The sequence below is a fragment of the Pristis pectinata genome, chromosome 6, assembly GCF_009764475.1.
Source record: "Pristis pectinata isolate sPriPec2 chromosome 6, sPriPec2.1.pri, whole genome shotgun sequence".
NCBI lineage: Eukaryota > Metazoa > Chordata > Chondrichthyes > Rhinopristiformes > Pristidae > Pristis > Pristis pectinata.
In genome coordinates, this window is record NC_067410.1 from 14,733,109 (window position 1) to 14,759,855 (window position 26,747).

The 26,747-nt window shown below is 42.0% G+C and overlaps 1 protein-coding gene across 1 annotated transcript in view; it reads left to right on the forward strand.

Moving 5' to 3' along the window:
• LOC127571975 (uncharacterized) overlaps window positions 1-25,425 on the forward strand; it is a 67,473-nt gene extending 42,048 nt beyond the window's left edge. The window contains exon 4 of the mRNA XM_052018767.1: window positions 18,895-25,425. Within this exon, the coding sequence (XP_051874727.1) occupies window positions 18,895-20,957 (2,063 nt within the window). The 3' untranslated portion in view covers window positions 20,958-25,425. The remainder of the gene's footprint in view (window positions 1-18,894) is intronic.
• The last annotated feature ends 1,322 nt before the right edge of the window (window positions 25,426-26,747 follow it).

Consider the following 26,747-nt stretch of genomic DNA (forward strand, 5'->3'; position numbering starts at 1 on the left):
TTCATCAAAACTGGCAAAGAGAGAGATGCAAGTTAGTTCCCTTATTAAAAGTTAACTTGCTCCTCTCCATCCCAGTCCTGATATAGGGTCGCAGACTCAAAATGTTGGCTGTTTCACTTTCCACAGATGCTGCCTGACCTCCTGAGTATTTCCAGCATTTTCTATTTTTATTCCTGACCATAGCTTGCTTTGCTATCTTGGAACATCAGGCACACAGACCACACTGAGGCCTGAGATTGTGTGTGGCTGTCATCTCCAGGATCAGGAATTTGTTTGTGATGATGGGACTTAGTAATATTTGAATTAAAAAGTAGAAGCTTACAATGCATTGCAGCAGCAAGACCGAAAAGGTGAGGATAAAAGAAATGCTTCAATTACACTGCCTTGTTCCCCTCAGAATATTTGAAAGCACATCAGAGATTTGTGGTGTGTAAGGTGCATTCATTGTTGTAATGTTGGGAAAGACATAAATTTCCCCACACAAACTCGTGCATGTGGTAATTATTGGTTTATCTTTTCTTTGCATTGCTGATTGAGAGATAAGGGAGCATTTTTTCTACTCTTCAAAAATAGTGGCATGCCATCCTCTACGTGCACCCAAGAGGGCAGACAAGGCATAGGTTTGCCACCTCATGTGAAAGATGATATCAACAGCAATGCGACACTCACTCAGTACCGCACCATTGTGTCAGCCTACTCTCTGTGCCTAAAACTGGAGTGTGATTTGACTGCGGAACATCTAACTCAGAGGTGAGAATGATACCCACTCAGTCACAGCTGACACAGTGAAAGTAGAGGACAAGAAGAAGGGATTATATAATCTGATGTTCCAAAAGCCAGTAAATATTGGCAGAACAGGAAAACCAGACACCTTTCCGAGACTGCAAGAAAGAATGAGCTAGTTCAGAAACTAGTTCTTAAATGAAGCCCTTGATTGAAATGAATCTTAGATGTTATTAACAATGTTTTACACTAAAGGTAAAAATGTGTTGTGCCAGGTCCTGTTTAGGTATTTGGCAGACTGGTTATTTTGGTTGAGTGCAGGTGGGTTACAGACTGGCAGAAATGAATGTGATGAAGTATCATCAAAGCCCTTTGAATAAGATAGGTTGAATTTGATAGTGTATATATGTGAATTCGTGCTGCTGACAGTAACTACGAAACAAGGGAGTGATAAGTGTTTGGAACCATTGGCAGGAATGAAGGGTAAATGTGGACTAGTTACTCAGAATGGCCTGTTCCTGCCTCAGACTTCCTCAGACTCTCCTTTGTCACATTCATTTTTTTTTTGAAGCTGGGGTGTGGATGGAGGACAGGTTTGTCCTGGTGAAGTTTGACAGATCCTGTTTGTTCACACCTGTCTACATTCTGGGAGTGACGCAGCAGCCTTTTCAAATTCCCCTCCAAGGCACACACCAACGTGACAGGGAAATACACTGCTTTTCCACCATTGTCACTAGGCCTAAAGCTTGGAACTCCCTGCCTTACGGAACTGAGGGAACACCTTCTTCAGGATTGCAACAGTTCAAGAATACAGATGCCACCACTTTCACAAGAGCTATTTTTAGTGATACCATTAAATATTGGATGTGGAGAGGATGTTTCCAGTAGTGGGAGAGTCTAGGATCCAAGAGCACAGCCTCAGAATAAAGGGACGTCCTTTTAAAACTGAGATGAGGAGGGATTTCTTCAGCCAGAGGGTGGTGTTGGAATCCGTTGCCACAGAGGGTGGTGGCCAAGTTATTGGGTGTAATTAAGGCAGAAATTTATAGGTTCTTGATTCATAAAGGGGTTAAGGGTTACAGGGAGAAGGCAGGTAAATGGGCTTTTAAAAATAAAATCAGCCATGATTGAATGGTGGAGCAGACTTGGCCTAATTCTGCTCTTATAACTTATGGTCTTATATTGTCCTGACTATAGACATAATCATTCCTTAAGTGAATTATAAATTTGAACCACTCCACAATGATTTCTTTTACATAATATTGTACATATATACTATATGTAGTGACTCACCGTCCGAGCAAGCGAACCGGCTCGGCGGTCGGGTTGCACGTAGTCGGAGCGGTGAGGCCCAAGATGGCGGTGGGCCTTCGTCTTCCCCGAGCGACAGGGAGAACCCACGCGTGGGAAAGGTTTGATGACGTAGTGTATACGTCATTGCCGTTTTGAGTGGGCAGGAACAGTCTCTCTTAAAAGGCCTGCGCAAGGCGGGAAAATAAACCAGTTCTTGTTCTGAAACCCTTCAACTAGTGCCTTGTTTTCACATCACGGTAGCAGCCGCTATATATATAAATTTTTTCATTATGCTATCCATCTACAACATATTAAAAAATCTTTTGAATAATGTATACTGTTGCACATTTATATGTTGCAAGTTGTATTTATAATATTTCTCTCCAGTGGTTCTCAGTTGAACTTCATCATAGACAATTCAAAATGAATCAAATTTGTCTTGGAGGGACTAACTCACAGCCTTGGTACTGCCAGACATTACTCACTTTCTCAACAGCTGCAGCCAACCACTGAGTTAAGACGACTAAAGACAATTAGCCGCCACAAGATAGGTGTAAAAATAGAGAAGCTTCCTCTTTCAAATAATGATTCTTGCGCTAAGGATGTTTACTACTTTCTACATGCTGCTCTCTTCCTTTTAAGATACTAAATGACTCAAAGAGCTATATTTCAATTTCTTGTCTCTTGCAATCTATCAGTTTAGCTGCAACTCCCAATTCCCTATTGATCTGTCAATCAAACACAACCTTGTTTCTGAGCTGCAGCCTAACCTGTAGCTGAGTTCAGCATTTTATTTCAAAAGTGCAGGGCAAGTACAAATTCTAGCCTTAAATAATTGCATAAGGCCAGATTGTGCTGCAGAAATATCAGTGAGACTAACAGTTCTTGGGTGAATCAAATTGACAGCTTCTGATGCCTGAACAAGCAGGAATTAAATGGGAACATCAGGAAGTTGCTGTCAGAGGTCCCCAGCTCATCCAGAAGCTTCACTCCACATCCTAACCAGAACAGAAGTACATGAAATGTTGTGAAACAGCTGTTCTTGGATGATAGATGCCAACTAAACACTCATGAAGCTACATTTCCATTCTAGTGTAACCAAGATTTTAATGACATGATAGATCTCATTTTCTATAAAACCACCTCTCTGGCATTGAAAATTAACTTTTCATGATCCTAGAACTCGTTTCTTTCAACTTAACATAGTTTAACTATTACTAAAACAAATCTCTTTCATTTTCTCTTTCTTTCCCTGTCTTGAGCTTGCTTTCTCCACCAGTTTTTGACATTGAATTCACCATTCAATTACTAGTTGAATGTTTAGTTGGGTAATGCACAGTTGCTTACCTGTTTGTGCAGGTCACAGATCTCCTATGGATATTGTCGCACCACTTTGGCTCTTAAACTTGCAGTTGGTACCAGTGGAAATTCCCAGAGAAAATCTCCAGGAACCACGCCTTGCTGGCGTAGACAATACCACGAGAGATTCACTGGAACAGTACCTTGAATATATAAATATTCTGTAGAGCTGTAATAATATCATATACAAATCATATTTAACACATTATTTTTCCACTTGCAGTTTCTTTTTTGTTTGTTCAGTTTGCTGATCTTCCTACTGATGATGTGTTGTCACCTCCCTTCCCTCAAAGTCGCACATTATTCCAACTTGTACACCTATTGCCATCCTCATGGCTACTGGGTCAAAATCCACCTAACAATTAGTAGGAGTACTTCATTGTGCAGATTGCAAAAGTTTGTGGATAGGATTTACCAAAGCTTTCTTAAGAGCAGATAATGATGGGTGTTAAGTGTTGGCTTTACTAGTGATGCCCAAATAACAAGAATGATTTTTAAAAAATTAAACAAAAAACCTGCCTCTCTTCCTTTGTGAAGTACTGGGGGGTGTATAGGGATGGGAGCAGGCCACTGGTGGCTGGGAAGTGGGATAGGGGATGAAATTAAAAGGATACAAAAACATGAAGTTGTATTTTAAATGTTTGCACAGATTAATTTTAATCTCCTTTTGTGGTAGATTTCCTCAAGGCAATGAGCATTGACAACGTTAGCCAGTGTAAAATCAGATTCAAGCCTGAACCTGCTTGACTATGCTGTTCATGATCTTGTTGCTGTAATCCTGAACTTAATTGTGATGGTAACTCTTGGATCAAAGTCAATGGCCACACACAGATCTATTCAAACAGGATAAGAGCTAGACGTGGACACAGATAACAATTTTAATTGGTAGCTGAGAACAGTTTACACTCTACAGACTTGAATTTTACCAATCTGTATGAGTCACTTTGCCAGCAGCTCAAAGATTCATCAGTAAAGTCCGTTGTGACGGCTTTCAAGTTCTGTACCTCTATTGAATATGCATTGATAAGCCATCAAATCGGCTTCAGAAAATTGAATGCCTGACCTTCATGGAACATTTATCTGAGGTCCACATCAGTGAAACAGATTTATGGGGGCATTATTACATTGTCATGTGTGGGATCTTGCCATGCACAATTTAGCTGCCAGGTTTCTTGTACTATATTTATAGTATTATTAGGTAGGGAGGTTGGTTGGGTGTTCCAGAGTTTTGACCGAGTGACTCTGAGGATGGCGATACATATTTGAACTGGAATAGTGTACAACTTGAAAGGGAATGGAGGTGACAGTGTATCATCAATAGAAAGACTGGCAAATTGAGTAAACATAAAGGAAAAGAGAAGAATGGGTGTAAAGTGCCTTTGGTGCGTTCCAATGCACTATCCAAATAGAAATCTTCTTCTTTTTAGTCTGCTTGTATTTGTAGAGTTCAGCCAAGACAAGCCCGTTAGTAGGAACTGTTTGTAAATGGCTCCTATTCACTGTATGCATTTGGCAGAACAAAGAGTGTAAAGCCAGACCATGAGGTAATCATCTTTGAACTGCTGAGTTTTGTCAGATGGCATCAGCCAGGATCTGGATTCCACCTCGACAGCTGATGGGGAGCAGCCGTGCAAGCATCCTGCAGCATTCTGCAAGAAGGGCTAAAGTTTCAGATCTCTTTTTGAGTGTCAGAAACCAAACACTTGATACTTGATCTTCCCAGGAGTGGCTGTGTTGAAGTTGTCCCTTTGGTTTAGGAAAAGTTACCTCAGGCTCAAAGGAATTTTTCCCTTGGGATTAGTTTTACCCCTGCTATTTTAAAGGAATGCTGAAATCAGCAAATTGGATATCTGAAAACTGGTCAGAAAAATCCCACTCACAAATTCAGTGTGTGCAAAGCAGAGTATCCTTCATAATCTCCAAGAGGCCCAACAGTCTGTTACTCGCTGCTCATAACTGTTTAGTTAACTAAGTGAAACAGTACAGTGATTGTTATCTACTACAGGACAGAATGCTGGTAAGCCCATTTATCATAGAATTATTATGGCCAAGAAGGAGGTTATTCAGCCCATTGAGATCTTGCCAACTCCTTTGTAGAGCAATCCAGTCAGTTCCATTCCTCCATTGAGTGCCTATCCAGTTCCTTTTGAAAGCATTGATTGACTACTGTTTCTACTATTTTTTCAAGTAGTGAGTTATAGATCATAAACGCTCTCTGTGTGTTTTTAAAAATAATTCCATTACAAACCTTGGCAGGACTTTTGGCAGTGTGGAGGAACAGAGGGATCTTGGGGTCCACGTCCATAGATCCCTCAAGGGTGCCGTGCAGGTTGATAGGGTTGTTAAGAAGGTGTATGGTGTGTTGGCCTTTATTAGTTGGGGTATTGAGTTCAAGAACCACGAGGTAATGTAGCTCTATAAAACTCTGGTTAGACCACACTTGGAGTATTGTGTTCAGTTCTGGTCGCCTCATTATCGGAAGGATGTAGAAGCTTCAGAGAGGATGCAGAGGTGATTTAACAAGATGCTGCCTGGATTGGAGATCATGTCGTATGAGGATAGGTTGAGTGAGCTAGGGCTTTTCTCTTTGGAGGAAAGGAGGATGAGAGGTGACTTGATAGAGGTGTACAAGATGATAAGTAGCATAGATTGAGTGGACAGTCAGAGACTTTTTCCCCAGGGCAAAAATGGCTACCACGAGGGGGCATAACTTTAAGATTATTGGAGGAAGGTATAGGGGGGAAGGTATAGTGGGGATGTCAGAGGTAAGTTTTTTTACACAGAGTGGTGGGTGCGTGGAACGCACTGCCGGCAGAGGTTGTGGAGGCTTTTAGATAGGCACATGAATGATAGAAAACTGGAGGGCTATGTGGGAAGGAAGGGTTAGATAGATCTTAGAGCAGGATAAAATGTCAGCACAACATCGTGAGCCAAAGGGCCTGTACTGTGCTGTAATATTCTGTGTTCTATGTTCTAAACCTCTCCCTCCAGCTCCCCTGTCTCTTGCCCTCCATTTTGAATCTATGTTCCCCTGTCCTTGAATCATTCATGTCTCTCTGTCTAATCAAGCTAAACCCATCACCATCAGATCTCCTCCCAGTTTTCATTGCTCGCCCCCAATCCACAGGATCTGCGGGTTTCTCTTCAGTGAACCATGCTCATACGTGTATATCCAACCTGCTGCAGAGCAATCTTGGTGGCTGGTCCAATGCAGTGGAGCTTTGGAGAAAGAATCTTTATTTTTTTTCCCTCAGAGTTTTCCCCACTGATAGAGTGAGTCACTTATTCTTGCTAGTTGCCAATTGTTTCCTGAACTGAGTGGGTCATTTCAGAGAGCAGTTAAAAGTCAGCCAGATTGCAAAGGGTGGCTTATTTCCTTTATTCTTTCGTCAGTCCTGTAGTCTCAGCGCATGTTATTCCCTGTGCAGGGATCCCGGTAGTTATGTAAATGCACTAGATGAATTTGAAAAACTGTAGATGCTAGAGATCTGAGATGAAAACAGGAAATATTGGAAACACTCAGCAGGTCAGGCAGCATCTGTGGAAGGAGAAACTGAGTTAATTCAGTTCTACTGATGGGCCGGAAACATCTCTTTTTCTCTTTCCACTGCTTTAACCTGCTGAATGTTTCCACAATTTCTATTCTTATGTTGTTGCATGAATAATTCAGAGACCTGATCCATTAATATGATGGAGTGAGATCAGATCCCAACATTGCATCTTGGGAATTTAAATTAACTTCAAACTCCAGATTACTTAATGAACTTGCGGTGACCATATGGCATTGTAAAAACATATTTAGTTCATTAATGAAATTTAGCAAAGGAAATGTAGTTTCCTTTCTGAAACTTCAGACCCACAGAATGTGGTTGACTGCCCTCTGAAATGATGTAACACGCCACATAATTGAACCAAACTATTACACAAAAGCCCCATAAGAAGACAACCAGGAGGCCTACCCAGCACCGATCTAGGGACTGGATTCGGACTGGGCAGACATACAGCCAAGCAAGTCTTCCTCATGACCATCTTTGAATCTGTGGCGACATTGGCTGAGGGAGACCACAGTCTACCCAACCAAAAGCCCGGCATAGTTTTACTCTCAGGATTGTACCCTTCAACCATCATCCCAAAAATCCTGACTGTGGTCTCTGCTTATGTCCTAAGGCACCAGTTGAAGACTCAGCACAATGGTGTACAGTTTGGTAAAGGTGTCCTTGGGAGTCTACAGATTCCGTGAAATCTGAGAGCATCAGGTCTAACGTGGACAAGGAGGCCTCCTGCTTATGGCCACCTACTGTCCTCCCTTAGTGCTCTGCCTTATTAAATAACACTTGCAAGGAGCAGTGAAAATAACAAGGGTACAGAATATCCATTGGGTGGAGGATTTCAACACCCATCACCAAGAGTACCTGACAATACTACCACTGATCAGCAGACCTAACAGTCTGTTGCTCACTGGGCATACTGTTTGATGAACCAAGTGACGCAATGCTGTGAGGATGGTATGCTGATGAAGCCCATTCATTATAGAACCATTATAATAAAGAAGGAGGTCAATTAGCCCATTGAGTTCATTCTCCCTCTCTATAGATCAGACTAGTCAGACTTTTGACCTCCTGAGGGATATGCCTGCCAGACTGGATCATCAGCAGATGGTGACTGAACTAGCCTATAAAACAAACCAGCTGAGCTCATCCTCCCCAATCTACATGATACAGATGTGTCTGTCCATGATAGAATTGATGGAAGTGATCATTGTACCATCACTGTGAAGATGAAGTCCTGTTGTTACCCTTTATCCTGACTTACAGCACTGTCACTGTTTTATCCTGACTTACAGCACTGTCACTGTTTTATCCTGACTGACAGCACTGTCACTGTTTTAAATGAGAATGTTAAATCAGAACAGCTCAAGTGACTCTTTTTCTTGTACCCATGGAGCGTGGGTGTTGGTGAGCATCTGCAGTAAGATTTCTTTATTAGTCACATGTACATCAAAACACACAGTGAAATGCATCTTTTGCGTAGAGTGTTCTGGGGGCAGCCCGCAAGTGTCGCCACGCTTCCGGCGCCAACATAGCATGCCCACGACTTCCTAACCCGTACGTCTTTGGAATGTGGGAGGAAACCCATGCAGACACGGGGACAACGTACAAACTTCTTACAGACTGTGGCCAGAATTGAACCCGAGTCTCTGGCGCTGTAATAGCGTTATGCAAACCGCTACACTACCGTGCCTGCCATTACTATTCTGAATACTATTCTGGTGGATACTGTTCTACCAGAATCCATAACCTAACATTTTCTGGATTAAAAACCCTACTTCAACAATGAGTGTATAAAAACCTGCCAATGAGGTATATCGAATGAGATGCCAATGCAAAATAGCTAGATCAAAGGACAACGTGTGTGCTAAATGGGATGCAATAGACAGAACTAAGCTTTCACTCCTCCTTTCACCGCTGATTCACTGTGTACTATGTACTGCATCAATTGGCCAGGGTTTCTCTTGCAGCACCTTTCAAGTATTTAACCTCTAGCATCAAGACAGACAGAGAAAGCAGGGAATGTTGCCACCTAGGTCTCCCTCCAATCCACACACTATTCTGACTTGCAAGTACATTGCTATTCCTTCATCAAAGCTAGATTCAAATCCTGGAACTCCCTCTGCAATATGTGAGCAACTTCACTAGAAATACCTGACCACTTTGAGAAGCTGGCTTATCTCCACCTTCTCAAGGTAATTAGGGGATGGGCAAGAAGGTTCTTCATCATTTCTCAAAGGATGGGCAGTATGTGCTGGTTGGTGATGCCCACATTCTTCACATGAAAAAAAAGCATCCAAAGAAATGACTGGGTATTTTCTTTTTCCCTGTGATGGAACACATAAAAGGCAGAGAAGCAACATTCTTTCTTTAGGAAGCAGGGGAAAGAATGTGCACCTGTGTTCCATAACGAGCATCGTGAACATTCAAAATCCCTGGACCCCAAATTAATTTTCCATAAATTAAAACCTAAGCGGAGCGATATGTTCCCTTTAGCAGAGAACTGGAAGGTCTATTCAACACTTCATTATTTGATCCAGAAATGTTACAATTTATGCTTTTTCCTTATTTAAAAAAATCAAGCTGAAGGCAAGCAAGCCTGCCAGCCAATCTCATGCTCAGTAAGAAACAGAGAGAACCTACAGCACAATTCAGGCCCTTCAGCCCACAAAGCTGTGCCGAACATGTCCCTACCTTAGAAATTACTAGGCTTACCCATACCCCTCTATTTTTCTAAGCTCCATATACCTATCCAGAAGTCTCTTAAAAGACCCTATCATATCCGCCTCCACCACTGTTGCCAGCAGCCCATTCCACGCACTCACCACTCTCTGAGTAAAAAACTTACCCCTGACATCTCCTCTATACCTACTCCCCAGCACCTTAAACCTGTGTCCTCTTGTAGCAAACATTCAGCCCTGGGAAAAAGCCTCTGACTATCCACACGATCAATGCCTCTCATCATTCTTATATACCTCTGTCAGGTCCCCCCTCATCCTCCATCACTCCAAGGAGAAAAGGCCGAGTTCCCTCAACCTGTTTTCATAAGGCATGCTCCGCATTCCAGGCAGCATCCTAGTAAATCTCCTCTGCACCCTTTCTATGGCTTCCACATCCTTCCTGTAGTGAGGCGACCAGAACTGAGCACAGTACTCCAAGTGGGGTCTGACCGGGGGCTTATATAGCTGCAATGTTACCTCTCGGCTCCTAAATTCAATTCCACGATTGATGAAGGAGAATACACCATATGCCTTCTTAACCACAGAGTCAACCTGTGCAGCTGCTTTGAGCGTTCTGTGGACTCGGACCCCAAGATCCCTCTGATCCTCCACACTGCCAAAAGTCTTACCATTAATACTATATTCTGCCATCGTATTTGACCTACTAAAATGAACCACTTCACACTTATCTGGGTTGAACTGCATCTGCCACTTCTCAGCAACTTGCAGAATTTTGGAGCTGAACCATAAGCAGTGTGAGGAAAAAGGACAATGAGTGGAGATTCATCCTTGATCATTGCGACTAAGTAGATGTGAAAATGTGGCCCATTTGCTCCTGTCCTAATATTTAGTTCCATTGTAGTCTGTGGAACAGAATTTCAGGAGGGTGTCATGACAGGCTGATGCTTTAACAATGTCTAGTGCTAACACCCAAAGGCAGAGTTCCACCTTGCATGGGGTGGGACGGTAGTGTAGCGGTTAGCGTAACGCTATTACAGTGCCAGCAACCCGGGTTCAATTCCCGCCGCTGCCTGTAAGGAGTTTGTACGTTCTCCCCATGTGCCTGCGTGGGTTTCCTCCCACATTCCAAAGACGTACAGGTTAGGAAGTTGTGGGCATGCTATGTTGGTGCCGGAAGCATGGCGACACTTGCGGGCTGCCCCCAGCACATTCTCAGTGACACAAAAAGACGCATTTCACTCTGAGTTTTGATGTACGTGTGACTAATAAATAAATATCTTATTTAATCAGGCAATGCAAGTTTCCCATGAGCTGAGAGAAATACATAGAACATAGAACAGTACAGCACAAGAACAGGCCCTTCAATCCACGATGTTGTGCCGAATTATTTAAACTAATGATGCCTAATTACACTAATACCTTCTGCCTGCACATGGTCCATATCCCTCCATTCTCTGCATATTCATTTGCCTATTAAACACCTCTATCGTATCTGTCTCCACCACTGCCCCTGGCAGCGCATTCCAGGCACTCACTGCTCTCTGTGCAAAATAAAATTTGCCCCGCACATCTCCTTTGAACTTTCCCCCTCTCAGCTTAAATGCATGCCCTCTAGTTTCAGACATATTGACCTGGGAAAAAGATACTGGCTGTCTACACTATCTATGCCTCTCATAATTTTATAAACTTCTATCAGGTTACCCCTCAGCCTCCACCACTCCAGAGAAAACAACCCAAGTTTGTCCAACCTTTCCTTGTAGCACATGCCCTCTAATCCAGGCAGCATCCTGGTAAACCTCTTCTGCACCCTCTCTAAAGCCTCCACATCCTTCCTATAATGGGGCAACCAGAATCCAATGCAATACTCCAGATGTGGCCTAACCAGAGTTTTATAAAGCTGCAACATAACTTCCTGACTCTTGAACTCAATGCCTCGACTAATAAAGGCAAGCAAATGGAACCTTGTAGTCTGACCCAGTGGATGGATAGGGTTTGCTCATTCTTGGCACGGCTGATAGGCTCAAACAGGATTGGAATGTTGGCAGCACAGGTGATAGACACCAGGTCCACTTAAACCTGACACGTTAAACAAAGCAAGCTGTAAATCTGCCTTTCCACCCCCAGCCCCCTACCGTGGTCTCAAGCTCTCTTCCTGTATACCACTGACTAAAACAAAACTTAGTGAGTCCAGGTCAACCTCAGGAGAATGAAAGCGAACATGATAACTATGTCTTTCAACCTGTTGAAATGGAAATTTAGTTTTGGATAAATTGCAAGAATTTATTCTCTACATAACTTTTAATCAAACACTTGGCTGGACTTGCAGCCACTTTACTAGATCCAGGTACAATCCATATCTTCAGCTGGGTTTGGGACAGGAATGTGAATGTAATAGATTTTTTTGATACGAGGCAGATTCTTGTGAAGGTAAAATTCTTATTCAATCTTACACTCGTGCTATGTTTATTTTGTTGTTTATTTTGCATGTGTAAGTTATGTATAATTTCTGTTAATTTAAGTTTATGTTAACTTGTGTTTGTTCTCGTCTTGTACTGCTCTGCTGCTGCAAAAACTTAAGTTTCTTGGCATTTATACTGTGTATGTATGCCTATGACAACAATAAACTTGAACTTGGGAATGGGCTCAACCCATGCCTATAAGGAGGGACAGGAGGTCTCCTCCAATGGGATCCTGCACAGTGCAGCATATTTTGTGTGAACCATCTGCGCTTGGAACCTGGTACTAATAGTGCAATGTGACTTTAAGCTCAAGCTCTAAATTATGAAAAGTAAATCTGTGAAAATCAGCCTTTAGTGGTTAAAAGTAACTGGTTAATATCTCAGTTGCATCAGGGTTCTGAGAAAACCTGCACTTTATCAATAGAAAGGCTGCAGTGTGTGAAAGGGCACTGTCATGTCCTTTAAATTGTTATATAATAACACACTCACCCAAACACCAACCAAAATCCTAGGGGTTTAGGGAATGAATGGGATTTCATCAGGGTGGCACAATGGCATCTGCAGGTAGTGCAGTTGTCTCACAGATCCACCGACCTGGGTTTAATTCTGACTTCCAGTGCTGTATGTTCCCTCCGTGTGACTGCGTGAGTTTCCCTTGGGTGCTCTGGTTTCTCCCACATCCCAAAGACATGCTAGTTAGATTACTCCTAGCATTGGTGCCCAGTGGGAGAATTACAGAGGTGTTAATGGGCACTTGAGAGAATAAGGTATAGAGAGATAATTGGGGGAATGAGGGTTGTTCTGTGAGATGTCATAATGGGCTGAATGAGCTCCTTCAATGTCGTAAAGAAACATGGAAATACCTTCAGATGATGCTTTTGATGTGCATGGATGCTTTACTTGGTGTATGCATTAGGATGGACCCATGCTTTGCCATGCTTATGTAGTTGCTCTGGAATCTCCAAGCCAGATAGGTGCAAAATCAACTAAGTATCACTATTGTGACCTCTATTGAGTCTAACAGGGTTGAAAGTGGTCTATATTTCTGTCTGTCAGTCTCTCTCTTTAAAAGTTTGCACAGATAGGTTGAGCGAGCTAGGGCTTTTTTCTTTGGAGAGAAGGAGGATGAGAGGTGACTTGATAGAGGTGTACAAGATGATAAGAGGCATAGATCAAGTGGACAGTCAGAGACTTTTTCCCAGTGCTACAATGGCTGACACAAGGGGACATAATTTTAAGGTGATTGGAGGAAGGTATAAGGGGGATGTCAGGAGTAAGTTTTTTACACAGGGAGTGGTGGGTACGTGGAACGCACTGCTGGCAGAGGTTGTGGGGGCAGATACATTAGGGGCATTTAAGAGACTCTTCGATGGGCATATGAATTATAGAGAAATGGAGGGCTATGTGGGAGGGAAGGGTTAGGTCGGTATTCGAGCAGGATAAAATGTTGGCACAACATTGTGGGCTGAAGGGCCTGTACTATGTTGTAATGTTCTATGTTTTATATTCTGTGACTCACGGGATAAGCTGCCTGCTGACCTAGCGGAGAATGAAATTTTAGAGCCCCACATATTTCAGGCTCACTTATGGTTAATTTTGACATCCTTCCCTCAACCGGGTGCATGTAGTGCAGAATCATCTTTTGTTTTCAGCATGAATGTTGATAGCGTTGAGGTGTCTGAGTGAAGGAATTCCTAAACCTGGTTCAACCATTTTATGCAGAAGTGTTCCCCTGAGTTAATCAAACTGTCTTATTGTCTATGCAGCTCTTTTTGACTTGGTTACAAAATGCCTGTCAAATAATTGTTCTCAGCACTTCCTCTGTATACAAACCATTTAAACAAAAACAAGCCCAATTGACAGCAATAAGATGGTATTCACAATGGATTGTTTTATCGATTAATGGCAAACAAAGTGATGGTGAGACTCGCACTCAGTCAATGTGTGTGATGATATTGAATGTACTATCCGAGAGCTCTAAACTTAAGTCAAGACTTTAAGTTCTATCTGACATAAGTATCTACGAGTACTCTCACTATAGGGAGATTATACTGTATCAACCTACACTTTAAGGACTAGTTTACTTCACTACTTTAGTCTCTACAGAAAGGTCCAGCTGTCAGTAATCACTACTTCGAGCAGTGGGTCCCTCCTCCCAACCAAGAAGATAATTCCAGCTAATGAAGCAGTTTAAACACAGTTTATTTTATTTTAAGTGAGACACCTTTAATTCTAATAAGTAATTCTTGACAATGATTTGTACCTTACAAAGGATTTCCGAACACAAGTACAATTCTTCCAAGCTAAAATGTCATACCAACAAGATGCAGATGAACAAGTCATCTGTCGCAAAAAACCAAAGGCTGAGGAATGAATTCTAGGTCTTCTTTCTGTAACCCCTTCTCTCTGTCATTCCCCCTACCCTGACTGCTTTCTAACATTTATACTGTTTTTTCTCTTAGTTGACGTCAATGGCATGTGATGTTTTTTCAACCACATTTTGGTGGATCCCATTGTTCTCTTGTTTATGTTAAGAGGTTGAGCAGGGAATATTGGTTAGAAGTTTAACTTAGCAAACAACAAACCTCTCGAGCTTGGACAATTTCTGCTGTTTTTGCAAATGGGATTTTAGCTTAATGAGCAACCACTTCTTGACCTTTGGACAGGTCATGCTGCTGTGCTAAAAAGCTGAGGTTAGCAATAAACCTTTTTGGGGTCTGGAAAGTGAAAATCCATCACATGTGCAGAGCATTGAAAGGTTACTCTCTCCCATTCCCAGTTGTAGCACTGAAATTTAAAGTGAAAATCACTTTAAAGTGATTTAATTGAAGCATTGCATAATGGGCTTGTAACTGCCACATTAAGTCATTTGGTCTCACACAACCAGAGATATTCCCTTTGTTCTAACCGCCCTTCCCCGCACCTTTTCTGCTACAGAATGACTTGTTTTTTCCTCGCTTTCCCAGTTCCAACAGAAGATCAAGAACCTGAAATGTTAACTGTTTCTCTTACATGGATGCTGCCTGGCCTGCTGAGTATTTTCAGCATTTTCTGTTTTTGTTTCTGAACTTTAAATTGTTAGCCTCTCCCACTCCTAAACACAGCGCTGAACTTTAAAGGGTTAATCTGTTTTATTCCCAATCACAGCACTGATCAGCAAAGGGTTATTCCGTTCCTTCCCCTAGGCACATTTCTGAGCAGTGAAGGGTTATTGTTACATCCTCAGTTATAATGCTCAGCACAAAGAGTTTATGTTTTCTTCACACCCTTGCTTACTCTAGCAGATGCTATGTCTTTGATGAATACTTTAATCAGGATGTTCATCTGATTTAGACTGCATCTTGCACCAGCAAGTTCCAAGTGCATTGAAGAATCCCATCAATTCAAGCATCCCATCAATTCAAGCATCCCATCAATTCAAACATCTTTCATTCCTGCAGATGGGCCCCTTGTCTGAGTTTAGTATCATGAGTATGTCCAAAAAATTTTGAAGTCACAGGGTGAATTTTCCATCCTGAGCTTCCTCTAGGGACAGAGAGGAACTTATTGCCCCCGAGCTTGCTCCATGACCCAGCAATTCAGAATTAATAGCTTCATTCTCAACTAACAACTAAAAATGAATATCTGTTCATATTTTTGCCAGTGCAAAATGAGCTGCAATTCTGGCATTTGTTTCAACTTTTCTGTAGCCTTGTATCCTCAGATAGTGATCTTTTTCCCTGTGTGATTGTTGTAATGGAGCTCTCTTACAAGTAAACAGGACAGTGGGTGTTCAACGCATGTGCAAGCTATCACAGCTAACCCAGAACTGTTCCACAAGCATTGCTTCAAGGAACAGGCATTATTCCTTTCCATGTTATGGTTTCTTGTTGCTACTGCCTGGGGAAACTAACAGTTTTGCTGCTTTACTACTGCAGCGTTTTCATGGAATTCGGAAGGATTTTTACCGCTCCCTTTTTACACAGTCGTGTCTGAGCCACAATTGTTCCTTGATTTCAAATTATCAACTTTTCGCTACCTGAGGCGTTTGCGTGATCAGAAAGCTAATGATCTTGAGAAATTAATAAAACCTTCAAGGAGGTCCTTTTGATAATTAATAAATTGATTTCCACCACCCTTCTTTGTGCCTTTTGATATGAATTATCAAAGGCTTGGAAACGTAGAATGAATTTAAAGGCACAGACGTTTGTGAAAAATAAATATGTGTAATTTTCTGTGGTTTGAGTGTAATCAGATCCAAAAGAGTTGTGTGCTTTTTCTATTCATTCATGGGACTTGGGTGTCACAGACAAGAGGATGAAATGGAAGGAGTAAACTGGTAACACGATTCATTTCATTGTCCTGATGCAGGTATTCGACTCGAAGTGTCAGCAGTTCCCTTCCTCCCACAGTTGCTACTCGACCCGCTGAATTCCTCCAGCAGAATGTTTGTTGCTCTAGTAATAAAGGAGTGTTGAAGAAGGAACAGAAGGTAGCATTGGAAAACCTCATTCGAATCATATGGCAGTTTTTATACAGGGAATTTACTGTTGGAATCGCTAAGGCCCTGTGCATCACATAACCCACTCAAGTGCATTAATAAGTCTCCAAAGCACAACTACACCATGAGTGTTTGACATCTCAGTGCCAAGATGTCTAACAGAAACCCAGGCAAAAACTGAAAGGACTGGAAACACTCAGCAGCTCAAATAGCATCTGTGGAAAGAGAAACTGAGTTAATGTTTCAGATTAAAAACCAATGATGGTGCCTGGTTTGGCTACAATGCCTCCTGTGGTTGAATAGGGTGACTTTGTGAGGTCTTGTACAAGCACAACCATTCATGGGTCCGTCAGAGAGAGTGGGAAGTTGGAGGAGATCAGATCAGCTTTAATCAAAATAATTGCTATAATCCTGAGGATTGAAGTCCCTCTGATTTATGAGTTAATATCCTGCTCAGTTGAAAGGATTTTAATCTTGGACAATAAATTCTGGACCATTTACAACATGCAATCTGAATTAGCCATTTCCCTTGGGATAGGGGTTGCTTGCATAGTGCTGTGTAAGAATAATTCGACTCATTTCCAGCTCTCTTCTAAAACACTGAGGGGGAGGGGGTACCTTCTTCTGTACCCCACATTCACTTTCTTATTTGCAGGCAGGTGGGTCACTTGTCAGGGAATGGACAAACAGTTTTCTCCTGTCAGGGACTGAGTGCTACTCTCATTAGCTCCCTTTTTAAACAGCCATGAAGATGCAGTGAGAAGCTTAGAAGGAAACTTTATATCTCCCACGTCTTTTGCAAGCATTAATCATACAAGAATGCTGATATGAAAATCATCCACAATTGCTTCTCTGTTCTTTGCATTTCTATAAATGTATAGACCAACACTATGCACATTTACTGGCTGGCCATTTTGAGTGCTGTAACCCACATTTCAATCAGTTCTGGAGAAATGATGAGCATTTAACTGGGTTGTGAGCTCTTTCTGGTCAATTAGTCCAATTAGTAGGTGAAGCTATTCTAGTTGTTATGTTTCATGATGATTTTTTCTTGTTGACTTTCATTGACGTGACTGCAAACTCTCCTATGAACTTGTCCATCAGCAGCTGAGTGAATCTATATTAGTGTGAAGGTGACAGTCTCAAGCAGCTGACAGGGAAGATGAATTTTGGTTTGATAATATAACTGTATCTGCATGATTCTTTCTTCCAAAATTGCGCAAACTCGGGGAGGTGTCGCTATGTGCATCATTCCCCACCCAGCCTTGCACATAACGCACCAAGTCAGCTTGTACTGCAACTGAATTTGCAATCTCTTACCGCATCTTGAGTTGAAGCTGCTGTCAGCAGAAGGGAAATACTCAGGGATGAGTTTTTAAAAAATGAAAGCACAGTTATTTTTCAAGTTTACGTTGCTAGCACAGAACCCAGCTATTGGCTTCACCTGATGGGCAATTGTGGGTGGATTTTCAATTCATTCATTTTAAACTGGTTCATAATCCCAAGAATGCACAGAAAATTCACACTCCCAAGCTACACATTCATTACTGTGGAAACTCTCATTGCCCAGGTGGAAGTATACCGAGTCAGCTTCTTGAAAGGCTACAGTAAATCTTCTGGGTGGTTTTGATACACCAAAATGGCATTTCTCAGGGCAGTTACTGTTACCTTGTTCTGGAGTTGCATATTATATTCAGATAAGGCAGAGATCCTTGGCATTCACTATATTAGTAAAATACTTGACCTTGGGCAGTCTAGTAGTTTCATGGTCATTACTGTTGTTCTAAATTCCTATTTACTCAACAACTGTATTGGAACACTTGAGCTCCCCAGGTGGGATTTGCATTTATATCTGTTACTCTGGTTCTCAATTACTGGGGATGAAGGGTCTCGACCCAAATTTTGACTGTTTATTTCCCTCCAATAGATGCTGCCTGACCTGCTGAGTTTCTCCAACGTTTTGTGTGTTGCTCTCAATTACAGGTCCAGTACTATGATGTTACCATGCCTCTGAGGGTACATATTAAAATGCAGTTTTTAGAACACTTGTGTTCAGCTAACTTGCCTAGATACAGTATACCTCATCAAATAGATATGAGAGGAATTGAAAGAACCATTCAGATTTTTAGTAAATAGAAACCAACTTATCAAAAATGATTTTGATAGTGTACAAATGTTTTAGATAGACTTGCAGGTATACTGGGAATAAGCAGAACAAAATAACATGCTACACTTAGTCAACGTAAAGTTTTTATTCTTTGGCATTTTAGCTCTGAGAGATGGACCATCCCTGCTAAAGGCCATGTTCCTGGTAACCCCCACAATAATATAACTGATGTTCTCTTTTACAGGGAATGACACACAAACACCGACCATGAAAATAGCATCCAATACTTCGACTGGTGTCAACACAACTTCTCCCAAAGAACAGGACACTCACGATGGGCCAGGACGGAAAAGGATTATGCCCATCAATGCTCAAAAGCCAAATAACACCACAGACTCCAAAATGGCTATTGGCAACCGTTCAGATAAAATTAGCTCCTATTTCGAACTGTGCCCCACACAAGATAGGGACTGTGCCTCCAATAAAACATTCACTCAGTGGAAAGATATGAAACGGACTTTGGGATTTGCTTGGGAAATGCACATTTATGGGGCAGGAGTACTCTTTGTTATCCTCATGGTGATATCACTTATTAATTTAATTGGCTCTCCTATTTTGTACATTCCAGACCTTCGCTATCTCATGGCAGCTAATGCCATGCTATTTGTATTGGCCTTCTTAAGAGCACTGTACTTGTTCCTTGATCCATATGGCAGCAAACTCAAACTTCCCCTGATAGGTGGTATGATGTTGTATAATATCACATTTCCCCTCCTTGTCACTACCTTTGGCATTCTCACACTGCTGTTACTGAAGATAGGGAGTCTTCAAATGCTCTCCTCAAAATTCCAGAGCCCAGCCATTCTGTCCATGATTGCAGCTGTCCATTTCATCGTGCTGATAAGTGGAGATCTTCTTTACCTCCTGGTGAACCCCGCTGTGAATGTGGTCCTACATGTCTTTTCTGTTTCATGGGCTTCTTTTCTGATCACTGCCTTCTTCCTCAGCTACCGCAAGCTCAAGAGTCGCTCTGAAGCCGCCATGCAGCAGATTCAGAAACCAGTCACCCATAATGAAGAATCACTTGACCATCAGAATCAGGGGAGAACATTAAAGCAACTTTTAATCTCCACAAGGGTTATGGCAATAAGTGCTGTTTTTGGGTTCCTTTGTTGTGCTCTGCATGTCTATGCCACTTTATGGAATTATGGACTATTGGGAGAGAAGGGCCGGTTCTATTGGGCGTGGTGGTTCCTTCAGTTTTGGTATCGATGTTTTGAGATTGCTATGGCCTTTTCCATGAGTTTTGTGGCCTCGTATGCATTCTGCCAGCAACATGCAAGGCCTGACCACACCTGTTGGAGGAAGATTGTTCAATATTTCCACCACTACAGGAAAAATGAGGTGCCAGAGTACCCGAACAATTGCTTTGACTGGTCTTCTGGGACCCAGGACAGGATAGCCAGCAATGACATCTGCAAGAACCTTCTAAGTAAGCAGCCTGAGTGCATGCCTCTTAAAGCAATGAATGGAACTAATGAAGCAAAACCTGCCAAGAGTTACTACAGCAACAATGGTTCAATTATCTCGCTGGATCACAGGCCCAGAATACCAGTTCTGGGGCCCAAATCTCACAATCTATTGATAGGCCGCTCATTTACCAGCATCTGCATTGAGAAGGAGTCGGCTATGTCTCTCAATGAGTTTGACCTGCGTCCGCCTTCACCCATCAACCTCAGCCGAAGCATTGACGAAGCACTTTTCAGAGAACACATTGTCAGAGACAGCCTGTTTAATAGTTCTGGTCTTCGATATCCCAGCCGCCTAGCCGTAGAAGACTCCCGCTCTTCTTTGAGAGTGCACAAAGCGTCTGATCAGGGTAATATTACAGTGGTTCCACTGGATTTCAGGCGTCGCAGTAGTGACCCCGACTATTTGTACAGCGTGGCCAAAAGCGACTCGCTAACCAATAACCAAATGAATACATCAAAACAGTCAGTCCAGGATCTCAACAGCAATCAAGCCTCCAGCAGACTGCACAGGTCAGCGTCTGGAAGTTCCTTAGACAGTATTTCCAGGACATCCTTTGGAATCCACTGGTACACATGGACACGTGAGCGTTCTTCAGAGGAGAGTGTCCCCTCTGCTGAACCAGCTAGTGAGAGTCTTCTCTCACAAGACAAGAGTTTGGACAATCCTGATGTAAAATTGAACACCGAAGACCCTGATCTCGAAGCACAAAAGAGCTTCATAGAGATCAGAGTGATTGATGACGTCAGTCTTTCCAGTGATACTATTGAACTCTAATACTCGGATGTGGATCTGATTTCTTTAATAACATAGGAGGAAAGGAGCAGATCTGCTTGAAGATAAGGTAACTGGCATTATCAGTAACAAAAGGCTCATGATTACCATCACTGACTGAAAGATGTGCAGGGAGGAGCAGCCAAGACTTCATCCTTATTCTATGAAATGTGACTAATTTCAATGTGTGGTTGTGAAACCGATTATTTACATGATGGTACCAAATCTTTTTCTCTGATTTATTAATGTACCACCTTTCAAAACTCACTTTGCCTCAACTATAGTTCACACTCACAACAAACAGTGTGATGTTTGCAGTCCAACAAGCAGGGCTGAGAATAATGCCAACCTTAAAAACATGGTGAAACTAGGTTACTTACTAGGTGATTTTTGATGGTACTTAATAGGTAGTATTAATTTTTGAGTTGAAAACCAAACTAATTCCATGTTCTTCTGATAATGAATATGTTCTGTAAACATTTAGCACTTTATCGATTTGTCTCAGAGAGATCAATATGCCAGATTTCCTATGGATGCGACAACATTGCCCAGGGAACACATCAAGCGTCTAACCCATTTGCCATCAGTCACCTAACGTATAAGTTTCTGTAGTGTGGACCTCACCATTAACCCTTTCCATGAAGAATATTGTTTGAGGAGCAAGAATGTGTATTAAAACAGAACCCTAGAGTGAGACAGCATGGAAGGAGGATCTTTAGCCCATTGTGCCCAGATGGTGCCAGAGGCAAGAGAGAGAGAAAGCGAGTGAGAGGCAGAGAGCAAATGAGGTAGAGCGAGAAAGGCAGAAAGAAACTCTAGTAGTTTTACACTAACTGGAATCGGAATCCATTCCATTTCCAACTGGTGGATTTCAGAACCAAATAGAAACAGCTACAAATCTTTGCTTCTAAGCAATTAAATGTACTCTTTGAAGGGATCACCAGCTGTTACCCAGTTTGCAATCCATTGTTTACTTAGCTTTCTTATATTCAGCTGTGGTTAATTTGCTCGAAGAAAATCCGAAATGAATCTTCTAAGTCTGTTTTCACAGATGAAATTGAGTTGGAAATGTCAGTCATTTGAGTTTTACACATCCAGTGAATTCTTTTCAGTTCCCATCCATCATCATTTTTAATCTTGTATGGATGGGGCCTCCTTCTCGCAAATTCTTGCCTTCGTTACATAAAGTCAATGGCAGAGCACTTCTTGACCTCTGTCTTGTCAATGATTTGGCAAGTTTTCCCTTGCTTGTTCACATCCAGCTTTTATGAAATGGCTTGAACTAAGAATCCATTGTGCCATAATGTAGCATGTTGTGAAGAGATTGAGAAAGTGTGTGGGGTGAGAAAGCAGGATGAGAACGAACCAGAAAAGAACATCAGAAGCCAATCACGGACATATATCCAACAGTTTTATTTGTCGAAAGTGAGCTCACCCACATTATATCATGTAATTTGGACCGAGATGGAATGTATTTTAATAGATTCTATTCACATTCAGCGTTCTACTTTGTGATTCACTTAATTTGAACTTGAAGTAAAAGATGTTGGACACGAAATTCAACCTGCCCGGCTGATTGGATTATGGGATAGGAGCTCTCCTAAGGATTGTATTGAGTGTTTTTTGCTTTGTTCAGGATCAGTGAGGTGTCTTGCTATGGCTTGTTCCAGCTACCTACCTCTCTGCATCTGTGACTATTGATACTAATTAGCTCCAAGCGCGGGAAACGTCCCTGTTGCTATCCATGGTTCCCTATAAAATACAGACAATCAAGTTGAAGAGACAATCATCTCTAAACATTGCTGCATTATTTGAGTATCAGAGTGTACAATATCCACAAATGTGACTCACGTTTATAAAAAATAGAAATAGATTTACAATTGCATTGCTGCAGAATCTATAAGATCAACGAATAGAGACAATCACTTCAGATCTACGTTCGTGCTGCCTAATGCCATTCACAGAGGGAGAGGTGATAAGAGGATGTCTGCAGGAACCGATACCTGTAGGAGCTGATGAATAACTGTACTGCTCCACAGATTTCTTCGAGGAAGATTGAAGACTTTTCTCCAGCCTTCCCTTGAAAATGAACATGGATGGAGGACTTAAGAGAGGACAGCATAAGAAAGCTTTATTAGCAACAATGACTTGTTTTCAAATATACTTTCATAGTTTTAAACAAAAATGACATTTGCAAGAATCCCAATCACTGGGAAGACCTTAGTTACAGTGTTTTCAAAAAAGCAATATCATAGCTTGCAACCACAGCCTTGTAAAAAAAATGCTGCTTACCATTTGCTTACCTTTGAAATACAGTATTATATTTAATATGATCAGATGGCTCCATCTTTTACATACACCGGTGCAGCATAATGGATGGTTTATTGGAGAAGCAACTTCTTTTCTGAAGGCTTCCTTGAACGGACCTCTGAAAATGCACTGTTTGCAGAGAACATAAACTTGCACTCACTTTAACACCACTACAGAGGGAGTTGTTTGCTAGACTCTGACCTTCATAGTTGCAGTATACATGCCACTAATACCGTGCCAACATCAGCAGTTGGAAGTGAACAGCGATGTCAGCAGCAGAAGCTGCAGAAAATTGTTCCATTTGTCTGTCTGCGATGCAAGAGGAATAAATTGTCATTGAGTGTGTTATTCAGGGGAGGTGGTAATGTGTATGCATGGAAGAAAGTGCATGAATATGTGTAGCTGTATGGGGAACAATGAGTGCATGGTTGTGAATTAACGGGGAATTTAAACAGAAAATGCCAGAGCAATCAACAGGTCAGACAGCATTTATGAAGCGAGAAACAAAATTAACGTCTGTTTCTGTCATGAAAAGAAGATGGCACAGTGTTGCAGGTGATAATGGTGTACAGCTCCCACAATCCAGGTTCAATCCTGACCTCCAGTGCTGCCTGTGTGGAGTTTGCTTGTTCTCCCTGTGACATTGTGGGTTTTCCTGGTTACTCCATTTTCCTCCCACTTCTCAAAGGCACGCTGGTAGGTGAATTGGCTACTGTTAATTACCCCTGTATAGTGTAGATGAGTGACAGGAGAATCAGGGAAGGAGTTGATGGAAATGTGAGAGTGAATAGATTACTGGGACGTAAGTGAGGGAATGAGACTGATGGGGGTGCTCTGATTTGATTGGCTGTATGGCCTCCCACTATGCTGGAAAGAAATGTGACAAGAACGTGCTGACCTGAAATGCCAAATTTCTCCCTCCGTAGATGCTGTCTGCCTTGCTGGATATTTCCAACGTTTACTGCTTTATTTCGGATTCACTGTATTTTACTTTGGAATTAACAGGGAGATGGATGTTGGTGATGGGGTGAGAGTGATTGACTTGATAGGTTGGTGATAATATGGGTGGCATGCATATTAAAGTGAAGGGGATGGGGAGAATATGCATGCATGAAGCCTTTATATTTGGGGTTTGGTTGTATTTGGAAGAGGAGGGAAGAAGCAACTGCTTGCAGTATCTTTTTGGAACTGCAGGTTTTGCTTTTGCAAGCTTAATAATATTTTGTGATATTCAAATGTATAAGACTTAAAAATGTACCTAACAAACCAATGGCCTCTGAGTTAGTTACTGTTGTTGAGTACTATTGTTTGTGAATATTTCTTCTGTATATTCTCATGGGCGTCCTTACAATTGGCATGCTGAGTTTATTAAGACTTGATAGTGTCTATAGATAAAATACTTCAGTGTCTTGATGGTTAATCCAGTGAGCATTTTTTGAAGTCTATTGAAGATATTCATGAAGATAATAGATGAGAATTGTCAAACACAAATCAATAATGCCATTGCCTTGTAGCAGAACTCCTTTTTATGAAGACCAGTTACTTAAGGAGCCTGCCCTTTTCCAGTTCCTATTCCAAAAGGATAATGTTTTCGTGGAAAGAAAGGCCACCATTTTATTTTCATTGTTCCCATTTCAGCCTTTTGGCCAAACTGACCAAGAAGACCTTAATCTCTTGTATACCAATTTATGGCTTTCGATTGCATAAAATACTGCAGGTAAATTAAAGATGCAGTATCTTTGTGTTTCCTTTTCTTTAAGCTTAATGCTCACAGATTTGACTGATGGACATTGCTGGTAGCTCCCAATTTGGGACTAAGGCAAGTATCACAGATGGCTGTCAATCTGTTACTCATTGCAAACAGACCCCATTCATAGACTGGGAGCCACACTATGCATGACTGCCATTATAGACAATATTGACATTTAAACTGACAGGGTGGTGATCTGGATTCCTGAAGCTCCATTAAAGAGGGACTATTGACTTGCAATTGTCTAAAGTGTTTAATTATACTAGCACAAATGTTGTATATTTTGATGCCTTGCTGATGGCATTCCTGTGCGTGGCATTCTGTGCGATACACTTTGTACAGCTAAAGCACAGTGGTCATTGTCAAAATCTCCTGTAATGATTCTATATTGCCTTTGTTGTTTTATAGCAAATTTACAAGACAGTAAAAGTATACTTTTTTACGTTTTGTTCACAAAATAAACTACATGTTTTTGCTGGTTGTGCAGCCTCTTTCTCCTTACAGTGCTCATCCAATATAATATAAGTGCAAATTATAATTCATAGGAATGGGCTGTGCTAATGTGAGTGAGGTGTATGCCTGCAGGTCCTATCTCCCTGTGCCTGAAAGGCAACTTATGTTGGGCTGCAACAGGAAGATGTCTCTCCATTCAGGTTGGAATTTCTAAGGTGCTCATTGAGTGCCCAGCCAGCAAACCTCTTATATGCCAGGTTTGTCCTGCCACAACCTGCCTTGGATAAACTTACTCAGTGTTGATCAGTGAAACCCTCAGTTTTGCAAGGTGGGATTGGTTCTCTTATCCCGACCATGGGTTTGAACAGATTTGCAGATACAGTACAGCTCCGATTATCTGTGATCTGATGGTTCAGAAGTCCTGACGATCCAGCATTTGGCTCACTCGTTAATCCAAAATGTGACTCAGCGGTAAGTGGCATGTGTGGCTAGATCTGGGGATCTGCAGTGCGGTAGGGACCAGATAAGGGACTGCTGGCTGGGTGTGTGGCTAGAGCCGGGGTTGGGGTCTAGTAGGTGGGTAGTTTCGTGGTTAGAGCTGAGGTTTGGAATGCTTGTCCATCTGCCACTCACCAGGTTCATGAAGTTTTATTTTACTACTGGGCAATGCTAACAAAAAAAGTGAAATAGATGTGTGGGTGTTAATAGGAGTAATAGCCAGTAATCCAGAAAATATGCTAGGTTAGCACCTCAAAGTGCCCAGAGTGCCAGATTATCAGTTTTATTGCACGGCATTGGTGATGTCTCTCCTGTGCTTTTAGGTGCCTGCTGTACATTGTCCATATTTCTGAGGGACACAATGTGGCAGGGATCCCAGCTGACTGGTAGACCAGAGACACACAAAATTCTGCAGATGCTGGAATCTGGAGCAATCCACAAAAAGTGCTGGAGGAACTCAGCAGGCCAGGCAGCATCCATGGAGGGAAATAAACAGTCGACGTTTCGGGCCGAGACCCTTCATCAGGACTGGAGAGGAAGAGGGCAGAAGCCAGAATAAGAAGGTGGGGGGAGGGGGAGGAGTAGACACAGGCAGGGGATAAGTGAGTTCAGGTGATAGGTGAGGCCAGGTGAGAGGGGGAAGGTAGGTGGGTGAGGGAGGGGGAGAAGATGTAATAAACTGAGAGGTGATGGAAGAGGCAAAGGACTGAAGGAGAAGGAATCCAGTAGGAGAGGGCAGTGGACTATGGAATAAAGGATAGGGGAGGAGAGGAGATGGGTGG